The 15,877-nt window shown below is 46.3% G+C and overlaps 1 protein-coding gene across 2 annotated transcripts in view; it reads left to right on the forward strand.

Annotated features, from left to right (window-relative positions):
• Positions 1 to 14,098, forward strand: part of HOGA1 (4-hydroxy-2-oxoglutarate aldolase 1) — a 177,130-nt gene extending 163,032 nt beyond the window's left edge. The window contains exon 6 of one of the 2 annotated variants that reach the window (XM_082267994.1): positions 13,850 to 14,098. In XM_082267994.1, coding sequence (XP_082124120.1) covers positions 13,850 to 13,983 — 134 coding nt within the window. In that variant the 3' untranslated portion in view covers positions 13,984 to 14,098. The remainder of the gene's footprint in view (positions 1 to 13,849) is intronic. The other variant, XM_082267993.1, reaches the window with a different exon arrangement.
• The last annotated feature ends 1,779 nt before the right edge of the window (positions 14,099 to 15,877 follow it).

Consider the following 15,877-nt stretch of genomic DNA (forward strand, 5'->3'; position numbering starts at 1 on the left):
ACTTACCTGATACCGATCTTCTTGTATGTCAGCCCTGTCTGCATCTTGCCAGTGTCTCTCTATGCTAGGATCTATAGTGTGTTCTTCCAGATGCTGTGGGGGAACAGACTGAACCCCATCAAGAGGAATGTCACCTATCTATCCAGGAGGGAGGGTGGCTTAGGTATGGTCAACCCCGTTCTTTTCTTTTCACTGCTATTTCTCAAGTTTAACATTGGTAGTATGCTTGCAGTGGAACCTCCTGGATGGGCAGGCATGTTTAGATCTTGGTTTAGGCCTTTTCTGCGACTTTGGGAAGAAGGTGGCCAAGTGAAGAATCTCAGGGGTCATCGTGGTCAGCTCCCAGCCTATGTCGCTCCGTGTCTGAAGTTGCTGCGGCAGTGGCGACTGTCGGCTGAAGATCTCAGATCCGCTCCGAGGAAAGTCCTTATGAGCCGAGTCTTGAGTGAAGTCTTTCATGACCCACTGGCCTTAAGGGATTGCCCAGGCCCAATTTTGAGGGAAGGGTTAAGATTGATTAATTTGGCTAGAGTCCCCCTTAAATTCAGGGATCTGGCCTGGTTGTGCTTCCACGGGAGGCTCTATGTTCGGGGCAATTTGAAATTCCGCAGTGGGATGGATCGTGGTTGTCCTCGGGAGGAATGTGCAGGTGAGGAGGAGACTATGGACCATTTTCTGCTTCGTTGCCCTTTTAACATAGAGGTATACAAACAGGTTGGGCGGGCCCTCGGTGTTCCTTTCCTCTCCAGGCTGGGTTATGCTGAGTGGGTGTACGGAGCATTCAATACTGGTGGGGGCTTTTGTTTGGATACACTTTTTTTAGTTAGTTTAGTAGTCCGTTATTACACATGGAACGCACGGTGTCAGGTCACCCTTCGGCGTAAAATCCTTCCTGTTCAGGTGGTGGTGTGTGACATTCTGCATGAGGTGGGGAAGATTCGGGCGCTTGAGAGAGACAAGTGGGGTCAGAGGGCTTGGCTGAAGGCGTGGAGGGGTTTCAAGCCTCCCTGACTGCCAGGAGTCTCTTTCCCGGGTGTGGCTTTCTGTCTCTTATCACCCTAGATTTTTTCTTAATGCTCAGTTTTTGATAAATGGCTGCATACATAGGTGATGGGTTGTGCCTCTTAGGCCCTCTCTGCTGCTTTATGTAAATAGTTTTCTAAGAATGTTGGAAGTGGATTATGTATATATTGTATATATTCTGCACATGGATGTGAATTCCTTTGTTTTTTTTTGTTGGAATATTGTACTATAGTTCTGTTTTTTACTTTTGTATAAAATATGTTGCTTGATTCTTTTCAATAAAAGATCAATAGTGCCCCATCATTGGTGTCAGTGGGAGGAATAGTGCCCCATCATTGGTGTCAGTGGGAGGAATAGTGCCCCATCATTGGTGTCAGTGGGAGGAATAGTGCCCCATCATTGGTGTCAATGGGAGGACTAGTTTTCCATCATTGGTGTCAGTGGGAGGAATAGTGCCCTATCATTGGTGTCAGTGGGAGGAGTAGTGCTGTATCATTGAGAAGAATAGTGGCTCATTTTTGGGTGTCAATGGGAGGAATAATGACTGAAGGGCCAGATAAAGACAAAAAAAAGAAATCGCAAGAGCCGGCTGTTAGCCGACAGTTTGGGGACCACTGCTATAGATTCAACATAACAGCTTTTTCTGGCTTTGGAAGTTCTAATTGCTAAAAATCAGACTCTGTACATAGACTACAATTTATCCGACACATGGACTGTACAGCGGTCACCATAGGGCCCCTACATTTACCATCTCTATGATCTCAAGTTTCCCTGATCCCCATCCAAAGCCCAGTTCTCATACAGTGCATCCGGAAAGTATTCACAGTGCTTCACTTTTTACACCTTTTGTTATGTTACAGCTTTATTCCACAATAAATTAGATTCATTATTTTCCTCAAAATTCTACAAACAATCATGACAACGTGAAAGAAGTTTGTTTAAAATCTTTAAAAATTTAATAAAAATAAAAAAAATCCCATGTACATAAGTATTCACACCCTTTGCCCAATACTTTGGTGAAGCTCCTTTGGCACCAATTACAGCCTCAAGTCTTTGAGTATGATGCTACAAGTTTGGCACACCTATTTTTGGGGAGTTTCTCCCATACTTCTTTGCAGGACCTCTCAAGCTCCATCAGGTTGGATGGGGAGCGTTGGTGCAGAGCTATTTTCAGATCTCTCCAGAGATGCTCAATCGGGTTCAAGTCTGGGCTCTGGCTGGGCCACTCAAGGACATTCACAGAGTTGTCCCATAGCCACTCCTTTGTTATCTTGGCTGTGTGCTTAGGGTCGTTGTCCTGTTGGTAGATAAACCTTAGTCTCAGTCTGAGGTCCAGAGCGCTGTGGAGCAGATTTTTACCAAGGATGTCTCTGCACATTGCTGCATTCATTTTTTCCCTCGATCCTGACTAGTCTCCCAGTTCCTACTGCTGAAAAACATCCCCACAGAATCATGCTATCACCACCATGCTTCACTGTAGGGATGGTATTGGCCAGGTGATGAGCGGTGCCTGGTTTCCTCCAAACATGACACTTGCTATTCAGGCCAAAAAGTTAAATCTTTGTTTCGTCAGACCAGAGAATTTTGTTTCTCATGGTCTGAGTGTCCTTCAGGTGCCTTTTGGCAAACTCCAGGCGGGCTGTCATGTGCCTTTTACTAAGGAGTGGCACCCTTCTAGCCACTCTACCATACAGGCCTGATTGGTGGAGTGCCGCAGAGATGGTTGTTCTTCTGGAAGGCTCTCCACAGAGAAATGCTGAAGCTCTGTCAGAGAGTCAAGGTTCTTGGTCACCTCCCTTACTAAGGCCCTTCTCCCCCGATCGCTCAGTTTGGCCGGGTTGCCCGCTCTAGAAAGAGTCCTGGTGGTTCCAAACTTCTTCCAATTATGGAAGATGGAGGCCACTGTGCTCATTGGGGCCTTCAATGCTGCAGACATTTTTCTGTACCCTTCCCCAGATCTGTGCTTCCATACAATCCTGTCTCAGAGGTCTACAGTCAATTCCTTGGCCTTCATGGCTTGGTTTGTGCTCTGACATGCACTGTTAACTGTGGGGCTTTATATAGACAGGTTTGTGCCTTTCCAAATCCTGTCCAATCAACCTAATTTACCACAGGTGGACTCCAATCAAGTTGTAGAGACATCTCAAGGATGATCAGTGGAAACAGGATGCACCTGAGCTCAATTTTGAGTGTCATGGCAAAGGCTGTGATAGTTATGTACATGGGGTTTTTTCCTTTTTTATTTTTAATAAATTTGCAAAGATTTAAAAACCAACTTCTTTCATGTTGTCATTATGGGGGATTGTTTGTAGAATTTTTAGGAAAACAATGAATTTAATCCATTTTGGAATAAGGCTGTAACCTAAAATGTAGAAAAAGTGAAGTGCTGTGAATACTTTCTGGATGCACTGTATGCAGAGACATAACTAGAAGCTTCAGGGCCCCGGTTCAAGAAACCATGAAGGGCCCCCCGGACCCCTGGCCGGTGCCCTTCCCTTCAAGTCTGGGGCTCTTCCTACTGGTCCTGGGGCCCTCTACTCTTATTTCAGGGCCCTTTATTAAGGTCCCGCAGTGAGACCCTTTCACAAGTTCTGCAGTGGGCCCCCTTCCTGCCATCTTGGGACCTCCCAACGGTGGTGGAATGCCAGGGCCCGGTCGCAAGTGTGACCTTTGCGATCCTGGAAGTTCACCCACTGGTGTCAGTAGTTTTTATTTTTTGGTATTTTAATTGTATTTTTTTTTTATCATTTTATTTTATTTTTTACAATGTCACTGACTATGACTCTGTCCATTCAGAAAAGGAAGGAGCCGGTAAATTACATATTTACCGACCCCTTCCTGGTTCTCTATTGTGACACATCCCCTGAAGCAGCCAGCAGGAGAGGGAAGGGTGCCCAGTGGGGGGGGGGACCCCAGGGCAGCACACAGGGGCCCAGAGACAGCAGAACACAAGTGAACTGGGTAGGAGGAGTGGCGGGGGCAGCATACAGAGGAACCAATTTCCTCCATTTTCCTCCTGCAGCTACAGGAGGAGAACGGAGGACAAAGATTTCTCTACATGCTGCCCCCACCCCCCCCTCCTATCAAAGTGTACAGGGGAGCCGCACAGGCCCCCTGGAGCATGGGGCCCGGTTGCAATTGCAACCCCTGTAGTTACGCCCCTGGCTGTATGTATGCTCCTGTGACACCACCCTTTGCCATCCACATTTCATTGCTGGATGCCAGAGGAACCGATTGCCAGGCCCAATTGCTGCCACTTGAAGGGGGGTCACAATAGAAAGTCTCTCCTTACATAGGATTTCCATGCAGTGCAGTACCAGAAAGAGGGGCCTATTTAGACCCCCAGAAAGGGGAATTCCACCCACCGAGAGCCTCCATTTGTGAGGAAAAAAGGACATACATTTTATTTGGGTACGGCGTCGTACGGCGTCGCACGACCGGGCAATTGTCAGTTAAAATGAGGCAGTGCAGTGTCACAGAAAATGGCCTGCTCATTAACCACTTAAGCCCTGGAAGATTTTACCCCCTTCCTGACCAGGGCCTATTTTGCGATTTGGCACTGCGTGACTTTAACGGACAATTGCGCGCTCGTGCGATGCTGTACCCAAACGAAAATGACGTCCTTTTTTTCCCCACAAACAGGGCTTTCTTTTGGTGGTATTTGATCACCTGTGCGATTTTTATTTTTTGCGCTGTAAACAAAAAAAGAGCGACAATTTTGAAAAAATATTTTTTACACTTTTTTTATATGAAATTCTCAAAAAAAAATGTAAAAATCTAATTTTTTTAACATTTTAGGCCAATTTGTTTTCTGCTACATATTTTTGGTAAAAAAATCGCAATAAGCGTATTTTGATTGGTTTGCGCAAAAGTTATTGCGTTTACTAACTAAGGGAAAGATTTTTGTCATTTTTATTGTTTTTCTTTTTAACGAGTAATGGCGATCTGCGATTTTTTTTTTTTGCGGGACTGCGACATTGCGGCGGACAGATCGGACCCCTGACTGACATTTTTGACACTTTTGGGGGTACCAGTGACATTACTACAGTAATCAGTGCTATACATATGCACTGTTACTGTAAAACTGACACTGGCAGGGAAGGGGTTAACTTTATTGGTGATCAAGGGGTTAAGTGTGTCCCTAGGGGCGTGATTCTAACTGTAAAGGGGCGTGGCTTGTGATGTAACCACAGAGACATACGATCCTACATAGCAGGATCGTATGATCTCTGCAGTTACACCAGGGAGAATGACAGATGGCTTTGTTTACATCAGCCGCCTGCCTTTCTCCCTCTCCATCGGGAGATCGCGAGTGACCGGCGGACATTGGAGCCGTCGGTCATTCGCGCGGGGATGCCTGTGAACGAGTGGGGGGCGGGAGCTCGCCTCCGGCGGCGCGCGCTCGCCCCCTGCAGACTCCTGGGCGAGTGACGTAGTACTTTGCCCAGGAGGGGCTGACCGCCGCAGTAAATGTACTTGCGGCGGTCGGCAAGTGGTTAATGGGGTAAAACCTTCCGGGACACGTGCAATAAATTACTGCATAAGAAAATCTAGCAGTTGCCGAACAATCAAAAAAATAACACATTCGTTATTTAACTCTAAATTCTTAGTGAATTGAACTTTCACAACTGATTTACAGCTTGCGTTTTTTTTTTTTTACTGTGTTTTATTTGGCAATATTTAACTCTTAGTGAATTGACCCCTAAGTACCCTATAGATCCTGCTCAGCTATTACAAACCACTCCTATATAACTCTTCCAAGCCTGTAGGACTTACAGCCATGGGGTTCCTATAAACAGCATTTTTTTCACACAATTGGGTATCTTTCCAAAAAAAAAAAAAAAAAAAAACAACACATTGGGGTTATGTTGTGTGTTTAGTTTAGATTTGGATAATTCTTTTGTAGCAATTCCTCTTTAAATTTCAATAGGAAAAGAGGAAGGAGAATTGAGAATTCAATGGTGCCATCTACTGGCCAATTTAGTAAATTTAGTAAATTACAACTAACGCTTTCAAGCTAGCTTAACCACTTGCTGACCAGGCTTTTTCTGGCACTTTTTGTTTACAAGTTTAACCACTTTACCACCGGAGGATTTTGCTGTCTTCCGTCCAGGCCACTTTTTGCGATTCGGCGCTGTGCGACTTCAACTGACAATTGCGCGGTCGTGCGACGCCGTAACCAAACGAAATTTACATCCTTTTTTTCCCACAAACAGAGCTTTCTTTTGGTGGTATTTGATCACCTGTGCGATTTTTACTTTTTGCGCTATAAACAAAAAAAGAGCGTTTATTTTGAAAAAATAACAATATTTTTAACATTTTTTTTATATGAAATTCCCCCCAAAAAAGATGTAAAAACCAATTTTTTAAAAAATTTTTGGCCAATTTGTTTTCTGCTACCTATGTTTGGTAAAAAAAATCGCAATAAGCGTATTTTGATTAGTTTGCGCAAAAGTTATTGCGTTTACTAACAAAGGGAAAGATTTCTGTCATTTTTGGTGTTTTTTTTTAACGCGTAATGGCGGCGATCTGCAATTTTTTTTGTGGGACTGCGACATTGCGGCGGACAGACCGGACCCTTGACTGACATTTTTGACACTTTTGGGGGTACCAGTGACATTACTGCAGTAATCAGTGCTATATATATGCACTGTTACTGCAAAATGACACTGGCAGGGAAGGGGTTAATTTTATTGGAGAGGGAGGGGTTAATGTATGCCTGGTGCTTACTAACGTGTGGGGGGGGGGAGGTGACTGAGTGAGTCATGGACAGATCGGATGTCCAGCTATGCTGAACAGTCCGATCTGTCACTCCCTGTCATTATGGAGATCCGTCCGCTTGTGTTTACACAAGCGGGCGGATCTCCACACTAGATCCCCGGCGATCGGGGCAGAGCAGCGGCGATCGCCGCTGCTCCTCCCCTGGCCCGACTCCCGCTGTGAATGAAAACAGCGGGAGCGAGCCTCCGGCGGCGCGCAAGCGCCGCCCAGAAGGGGGAGTGTCTGACGACGTTAATACTACGTCGTCAGACGATAACGAAACACTTACCGCGAGCAGACGTAAAGTGGTTAAATTAGTATTTTTTGCTAAAAAAAATACTTCTAAGAGCCGGTTCACACTATTACGACTTGCCAGGCGACTTGGGCAGCCTGGCAAGTCGCGCACCGTCGGGTCCATTGAGTAGTACAGGACCGGTTCTAATAGGAGCGACACAAGACGCTCCGACTTAGAAAAAGGGTCCTGTACTACTTCGGGGCGACCTGGAGCGACTTGCATAGACATTCATTATGTGAAGTCCGTGCAAGTCGCGCCAAAGTCGCGGTGCACGCGACTTCACAGGTCGCCCCCAAAGTCGGAGCGACCTAATGTGAACGGGGACTAACTCCCAAATAATTTATCTCTCTCTCTCTCTCTCACTCTCTCTCTCTCTCTCTCTATATATATATATATATATAGAGAGAGAGAGAGAGAGAGAGTAATACAGTAGGAATCAGAAGGCCCTGCTCATTAGAGCTTAATATATCTATAAAAAAAAAATATATATATATATATATATATATATATATATCTATATAGATATATACAGTGCCTTGCGAAAGTATTCGGCCCCCTTGAACTTTTCAACCCTTTGCCACATTTCAGGCTTCAAACATAAAGATATAAAACTGTAATTTTTTGTGAAGAATCAACAACAAGTGGGACACAATCATGAAGTGGAACAAAATTTATTGGATATTTCAAACTTTTTTAACATATAAAAAACTGAAAAATTGGGCGTGCAAAATTATTCAGCCCCCTTAAGTTAATACTTTGTAGCGCCACCATTTGCTGTGATTACAGCTGTAAGTCGCTTGGGGTATGTCTCTATCAGTTTTGCACATCGAGAGACTGAAATTTTTGCCCATTCCTCCTTGCAAAACAGCTCGAGCTCAGTGAGGTTGGATGGAGAGCGTTTGTGAACAGCAGTTTTCAGCCGCAAGCTGTCACCGCCGGGTGTCGACACTAGAGATGCCGGCACCACGGTGAGAAGATGGAGAGAACCGAGGCCCCCGCCCCCGGCCGCACCTCTGGATCATGGGACAGGCGAGTGCGTGTTTATTAATAAACTGACTTTTAATAAACACACTAGCCAGTGGAACTCCACTTTAACATCAGAGGTGATCAAAGGGTTAAATGTGTAACTAGGGAGTGCTTTCTAACTGTGTGGGGGGGGGGAGGGGGTGGTCTAACTGGGGGAAGACAGACATCCGTGTTCCTGCTTAGCAGAAACACGAGATCTCCATCTTCTCCCCTGTCAGAACGGCGATCTGCCTCTCTCAGGAACCGATCGCAGGTGGCCGGTAGGCATCTTGACCACCGGACACGCTGTCCAATCAGCATGCAATTGGGTCTAAGATGGCACGCGTGTGCCCCCTAGAGGCTATTGCACGAAGTGACGTACAGGTAGGTGATTTCACGCAATAGAGCCGACCTGTATGTTATGCGGTTGGCAAGTGATTAAAAAACTTTTTTTTTTTTTATTTATTGGTCTTATGTAATAGTCTAATTTTCTGAGATACTGAATTTTGGGATGTCACTCACTGTAAGCCATAATCATCGAAATTAAAAGAAAGAAATGCTTGAAATATATCACTCTGTTTGTAACGCATCTACTGTATATAAAATATAGGAGTTTCACTTTTTGAATTTAATTACTGAAATAAATAAACTTTTTGATGATATTCTAATTTTTTGAGATGCACCTGTAAGTAAGTAGGACGTGTTCGGATTGAGCCCGCCAGGATACTGATACTGCACACCGCCAATCATAGGCCAGCGTGTGTATGTGCAGCTGCTGGTCGGGAAATGCCTCACTGCCTATGATTGGCTGGGTTAGGGTTGCCACCTTTTCTTCAAGTCAAACCGGAACACTTTAGCCACGCACAGGCCAAGTATTATTTTTAACCTCTTTCCGACCGCCCGCCGCCTATTTACTGCGGCAGTGTGCCCCCCCCCTGCGCAAACCGCCGTAGACCTACGTCGGTCACGCGCCTGCAGCTAGGGGGCGAGCGAGCGCCGCCAGCGGCGCGCTCCCGCCCCCACTCGGCAGCGGGGACTCCAATGCACGGGGCAGGCAGCTCCGATTGCCACCTCACACGTGCGATCGCTCCCTGCTGAGAGAGAAGGACGGTCAGCTGTTGTAAACACATCCGACCGTTCTTCTCCCTGGAATGATCACAGAGCGCCTGTGATCCATCTATATAGGAACACAGGTCTCTATGATCATTTCACAAGCCACGCCCCCCCCCCCACAGTTAGTATCACTCCCCTAGGCTCACATTTAACCCCTTGATCACCCACTGTGTTAACCCCTTCCCTGCCAGTGTCATTATTACAGTAACAGAGAATATTTTTAGCACTGATTACTGTAGTAATGTCACTGGTCCCCCCAAAAGTGTCAAAAATGTCAGTCAGGGGTCCGATCTGTCCGCCGCAATGTTGCAGTCCTGCTAAAAATCGCAGCTCACCGCCATTACTAATATATAAAAAAAAAAAACAATAAAAATGACATAAATCTTTCCCGTAGTTAGTAAACGCGATAACTTTTGCGCAAACCACAAAATACGCTTATTGTGATTTTTTTTTATTTTTACCAAAAATTTGTAGCAGAAAACAAATTGGCCTAAAATGTTAAAAAATTTTGATTTTAAATTTTTTTTTTTTGGGAATGTTATATAGCAGACTGTGGAAAAAATTTGTTTTTTTTTCAGAATGGTCGCTTTTTTTTTTGTTTAAAGCGCAAAAAATTAAAAATACACAGGTGATCAAATACCACCAAAAGAAAGCTCTATTTGTAGGGAAAAAAAGGACATCAATTTTATTTGGGTACAGCGTCGCACGACCGCGCAATTGTCCATTAAACTAACACAGTGCCGAATCGCAAAATATGGCCTGGTCATTAAAGCGGAGTTCCACCCAAAAGTGGAACTTCCGCTTTAGGGAGTCCTGACCCCCCGACATGCCACATTTGGCATGTCATTTTTTTTGGGGGGGGGGGGGCGGGTACCTAGTTTTTACAGGTACCCGCTCCCACTTCCGCTCGAAGCGCCGCGGCGCCCTGAGCGGAAGTTCTCCTCTCCCCCTCCCTGCAATCTTCTAGGACACGTCAGAGGTCCCAGAAGATTGCCGGCCAATCACGGCGCGCAGCGCGACTCGCGCATGCGCAGTGGGTACCCGGCTGTGAAGCCGCAAACTGTAACAGCCGGGTGCCCACAGCAGTGATGCCGAGGGAGAGGATCGAGGCTTCGGGCGGCCGCATCGCTGGACCGTTGGACAGGTGAGTGAATGGCTGGAACTCCGCTTTAAGGGGGAAAATCTTCCAGTCCAGAAGTGGTTAAGGGGGAACGCTGTGGACTCTAATGTAAAAGAGAACTTTGATGTAAGGGGGTTACTGCTCACCAAAACTCCCACTTACATCAGAAACCCTGTGACGGGAGTCACTTTGGTTGGTTGGTGGGGGGGCTCGTGGAACACAGATTACCTTTGAGAGCTCTGGAAACCCATTTTCCTGCTCCCCCGGCCCCTCTTATGTGTAAGTCACCCTGTGTCTATTAGGGGCACAGGGTGAGCAAGAAAATGATGGACAACTACTTAATGGACACTGAGAATATAGTTACATAGTTAGGTTAAAAAAATGCACAAGTCCATCTGGCTCAACAAATAAAATAAAAAAAAAAAACAGTAAAGAAAACCCAACCATACAATCCCATATACACAATCCTATACCCACAATTGTTCCAGAGGAAGGCGAAAAAACCCAGCAAAGCATGATCCAATTTACTACAACAGGGGAGAAAAATTCCTTCCTGATCCCCCGAGAAGCAATCGGATATTCCCTGGATGAACTTTACCTATAAATATTAGTACCCAGTTATATTCTGTACACCCAGGAAATAATCCAGGCCTTTTTTTAAAGCAATCTAGTGAGCTGGCCAGAACCACCTCTGGAGGGAGTCTACTCCACATTTTCACAGCTCTTACTGTGAAGAAACCTTTCAGTATTTGGAAACGAAATCTGTTTTCCTGTAGATGTAAAGAGCGCCCCCTTGTCCTCTGTGATGACCTTAAAGTGAATAACTCAACACCAAGTTCACTATATGGACCCCTTATGTATTTATACATGGTGATCATATCCCCCCTTATGTATTTATACATGGTGATCATATCCCCCCTTATGTGTTTATACATGGAGATCATATCCCCCCTTATGTATTTATACATGGTGATCATATCCCCCCTTATGTATTTATACATGGTGATCATATCCCCCCCCTTATGTATTTATACATGGTGATCATATCCCCCCCCTTATGTATTTATACATGGTGACCATATCCCCCCTTATGTATTTGTACAAGGAGATCATATCCCCCCTTATGTATTTATACATGGTGATCATATCCCCCCTTATGTATTTATACATGGTGATCATATCCCCCCCTTATGTATTTATACATGGTGATCATATCCCCCTTATGTATTTATACATGGCGATCATATCCCCCCTTTTGTATTTATACACGGTGATCATATCCCCCCTTTTGTATTTATACACGGTGATCATATCCCCCCCTTATGTATTTATACATATTGATCATATCCCCCCTTATGTATTTATACATGGAGATCATATCCCCCCTTATGTATTTATACATGGTGATCATATCCCCCCTTTTGTATTTATACATGGTGATCGTATCCCCCCTTATGTATTTATACATGGTGATCATATCCCCCCTTATGTATTTATACATGGAGATCATATCCCCCCTTATGTATTTATACATGGTGATCATATCCCCCCCTTATGTATTTATACATGGTGATCATACCCCCCTTAATCTCATCTTCTCAAGAGAGAATACATTCAGTTCCTCTAATCTCTCCTCATAGCTGAGCTCCTCCATGCCTCTTATCAGTTTTGTTGCCCTTCTCTGCACTTTCTCCAGTTCCCTTTGGATATGCTTTGGATTACTTCAAATGGGACAGTAATATTTATCAACAATATCTCTCAAGAAATATGAAGACTCTGGGACTCTAGGCCTAGGATCCATGTTAAAGGCCTAGCTGCCTATTGCCAATAAGCGACCGCTTCATACGTCAGACTTATAATAATGTGTTTTGTACTTCAGGAGCTCGATGATGGCGAGTCTGCTAGTTAATTGGCTCAGGTTGATTGAATCACTTTAATCTGTTAGTTGCTGGTGGAAAAGTAGAATACTGTTTGTGTTGGTTGTTCCTTAGATGTGTTAATTATATTTCTGTACACAATTTCATCTGCATATGATAATGTAATCAGGCACCTGACCTGGTGAGGTATATATTCGGTGTGAGTTTGTTCAATAAAGGTTTCAGATCTATACAAGATAAGTTCCGGCTAGTTTTGTATGTTGGGCGGCTGTAATATCTGATACTTATGTTCAGACTGGAGGAAGTGGTATTCTGATGGAAGCATACAAGCACAGTGTGAGTCGCGATTCCATTACAAACCCTAGCATACATCAGAGTCCACAGGGCACCCCTTACATCTGAGCCCCCCTTACCTCAGTGTACCGACTTGCTTGGAGGCAAGAGAGAGAAAGGAGGGAGACTTCAGTCACAGACAGTGGATGGTGAGCTCCAGTGGCGGCCCATCCATTAGAGGCGCATGGGCTCCACCCCCCCTAGCCATGCATCTGGCCCCCTAATCTGCATACAGGGCGCCAGATGCATGGATCCCAATGGGGGATTTTTTTTATTGACGCACGTGATTAGAGCCAGAGGCTCTAAAAGGCTTCAAAAAGGGTAGGTTCGGGGTGCAGAGCACTGCGCCCTGAGCCCACCCAGTTGTGTGACAATAGCAAATAAATATTCGCTATTGCCACACTGATTCTCCTCCTGGCCAATAAGGAAGCGGGTCCTGAGACCTGTTTCCTGAGTGGCCGAAAGGAGAAGGCATCCTATTGGCCAAGAAGGAGGGAGGAGACGGCCGCCGAGAGGGAACATGGAGACTGAGGGGGAAGCCGTCGCCGCTGCCTGTTAGTCACACGGAGCAAGGTAAGTAAACTGGCAGGGTGGGGGGACATGGTGGTGCGGGCTGGAGTGATTGGAGGGGGTCCATCTGACGCCCTCCCTGACTGATGGAGCACCAGCCGCCACTGGGGAGCTCACTCACCCGAGGGTGGAGGCTCAGGCATCGACACCTCTCATCCACAATGTAGCTGCCAGTTGCTGAGCTTCAAAAATTCTAACCCACACTTCCCTTTCATGAGACACAGAACGATGGGGATTGGAATGTGGATAGGCAGACAGAGGGGAAGGGGCGGAAGGGCAGACAGAGGGGAAGGGGCGGAAGGGCAGACAGAGGGGAAGGGGCGGAAGGAGGAGGAGCAGATCAAGCCCTCTCTCCTCTGCTGCCCATGTATGGGGATGGGGCCCATGTGCACACCTATGCACTCGACGGCTGAGGTACCTGGATACTGGGGGGAGCCACAGTCTATCCTGAATAATGTGTCAGGTGGTCTGAAATCAGGACACATGATTCAAAACCCGGACTGTCCGAGTGAATCCTGGACAGGTGGGAACCCTAGGCGGTGTGCAGTGACGCCTTCCTGGCGCGCTGGATCCGAATACGCCCAAGCCCATCGCTACCAATGAGTATCCACACTACCACCCAGTGGTCTCTATCTGTAAATGCACCCTGATACACCCTTATACCCGGAAGCATGTTTCCTGTATATATTTTTTTGCACTGATGGAGGCAATCTCATTTCTTTGTTGAAGCTGAATGCTCTTCCTTTGTTTCAGGTGACCCGCAGGTTCGGCATCCCAGGTGTGAAGCAAGCGATGGAGTGGTTTGGGTACCATGGAGGTCACTGCCGTTCCCCTCTTCTCCCGCTCACAGAACAGGAGCAGAAGGACTTACGGACGGTGTTTTCTGACAATGGCTGGCTTTGATTCTGGAAGAACATTTAACTGTTCTCCTCCCTTCCACTTACTTCAGATTATTTCATTTTTATGTGGCGGGGTGCAAACCCTAGAATGAAATATATGCACCAAAAAATAAATTTGTAACGTGCAAAAAATGTGTTTTATTAAAAAGAAAAAAAAAAAAAAAAAAATGTGATCTCATGCAATGCTGGCTCAGCTGTCACCCTCATTTCCACCCATTGGGGAGCGATCTGCAGGGCTGCTGCAAAACGATTGGTTGGGAGGAGCAGAGAGGAGGTTATATTGTTTTTTTTTTTACCATCTGTGTTTCCCCCAGGTCAGGTTTCTAATGTTATCTGAGTCCTTGTGGACCCCCCCCCCCCCCCCGTCCTAGCGGGTTTACAAGTGGGAGGAATATTCCCAACAAGGCCACAAATCGCTACTTGCCCTCCTTCAAAAGTAGGGACCTTCAAACTGCGGCCCCCACGGGCCAAATTCCACCCACCTTGATGAGAATTCTGATATAGACTCTGATGGGGACTCTGATGGAAGGAGGGCTCTGATGGGGACTCTCATGTAAGGGGGGGTGCTCTGAGGGGAAGACTGTTGAGGATTCTGACAAAGGATAGGATTCTGAAGAGGACTCAGACATAAGGGAGGACCTTGAAGGGGACTCAGATGTAAAGGGGGACTGAAGGCGACTTGCATGTATAGAAGGACTCCAAAAGAGTCTTTGATTTACTGTATGGAAGGACCCTGAAGGGGGCTCAGATACATACAAAGACTCCAAAGGGGACTCGGATATATAGAAGGACTCTGAAGGGGACTCAGACGTAAGGAAGGACTCTAGAAGGTGTAGTGAGAACTCTACTGAGAGTGCTGATGTAATGGGGGCCCTGATGGGGACCCTGATGTAAAGGGGGACTCAAATAGGGACCCTGATGTAAAGGAGGACTCAAATGGGGACCTGGATGTAAAGGGGGCTTTGATGGGGATCCTGAAAAAAAAGGGGGGCTCTGATAGCGACCCTAATGTAAAAGGGAGACTCTGATGGGGACCCTGATGTGAAGGGGGAGACTCAAATGGGAACCCTGATGTAAAGGGGGACTCTGATGGGAGCCCTGATGTAAAGTGGGACTCTGATGGGAACCCTGATGTAAAAGGGGCTCTGATGGGGACCCTGATGTAAAGGGGGCTCTGATGGGAACCCTGATGTAAAGGGGACTCAAATGGGGACCGTGATGGAGGCCTGAATGTAAAGGGGGCTGTGATGGGGACCCTAAAAAAGGGGGGCTCTGATAGGGACCCTAATGTAAAAGGGAGACTCAAATCAGGACCCTGGTGTAAAGGGGGACTCAAATGGGGACCCTGATGTAAAGGGGGACTCAAATGGGGATCCTGATGTAAAGGGAGACTCAAATGGGGGGACCCTGATGTAAAGGGCGACTCTTATGGGGGCTCTGATGGGAACCCTGATGTAAACTGGACTCTGATGGGAACCCTGATGGAAAGGGGGACTCAAATGGGGACCCTGATGTAAAGGGGGACTCAAATGGGGACCCTGATGTAAAGGGGGAAACTCAAATGGGGACCCTGATGGAAAGGGGACTCTGATGTGGACCTGAGAGTAAAGAGGGGCTCTGATGGGGACCTGGATGGAAAGGGCACTCAGATGGGGACCTGGATGATAAGGGGACTCTGATGGGGAACCTGATGTGAAAAGGGGCTCTGATGGGGACCCTGATGTAAAGGGGACTCTGATGGGGACGCTGATGCAAAAGGGTCTGATGGGGATCCTGATGTAAAGGGGGCTCTGATGTGGATCCTCGCTTTGTTTTACTGAAATTCCTGTGATGCTGATTACAACCTCCAAGTCACAATTTATTAATTTAAACCTGATTGCGT

The sequence above is a fragment of the Pelophylax lessonae genome (assembly GCF_965119305.1).
Source record: "Pelophylax lessonae genome assembly, chromosome: 9".
In the NCBI taxonomy this organism is placed as follows: Eukaryota; Metazoa; Chordata; class Amphibia; order Anura; family Ranidae; genus Pelophylax; species Pelophylax lessonae.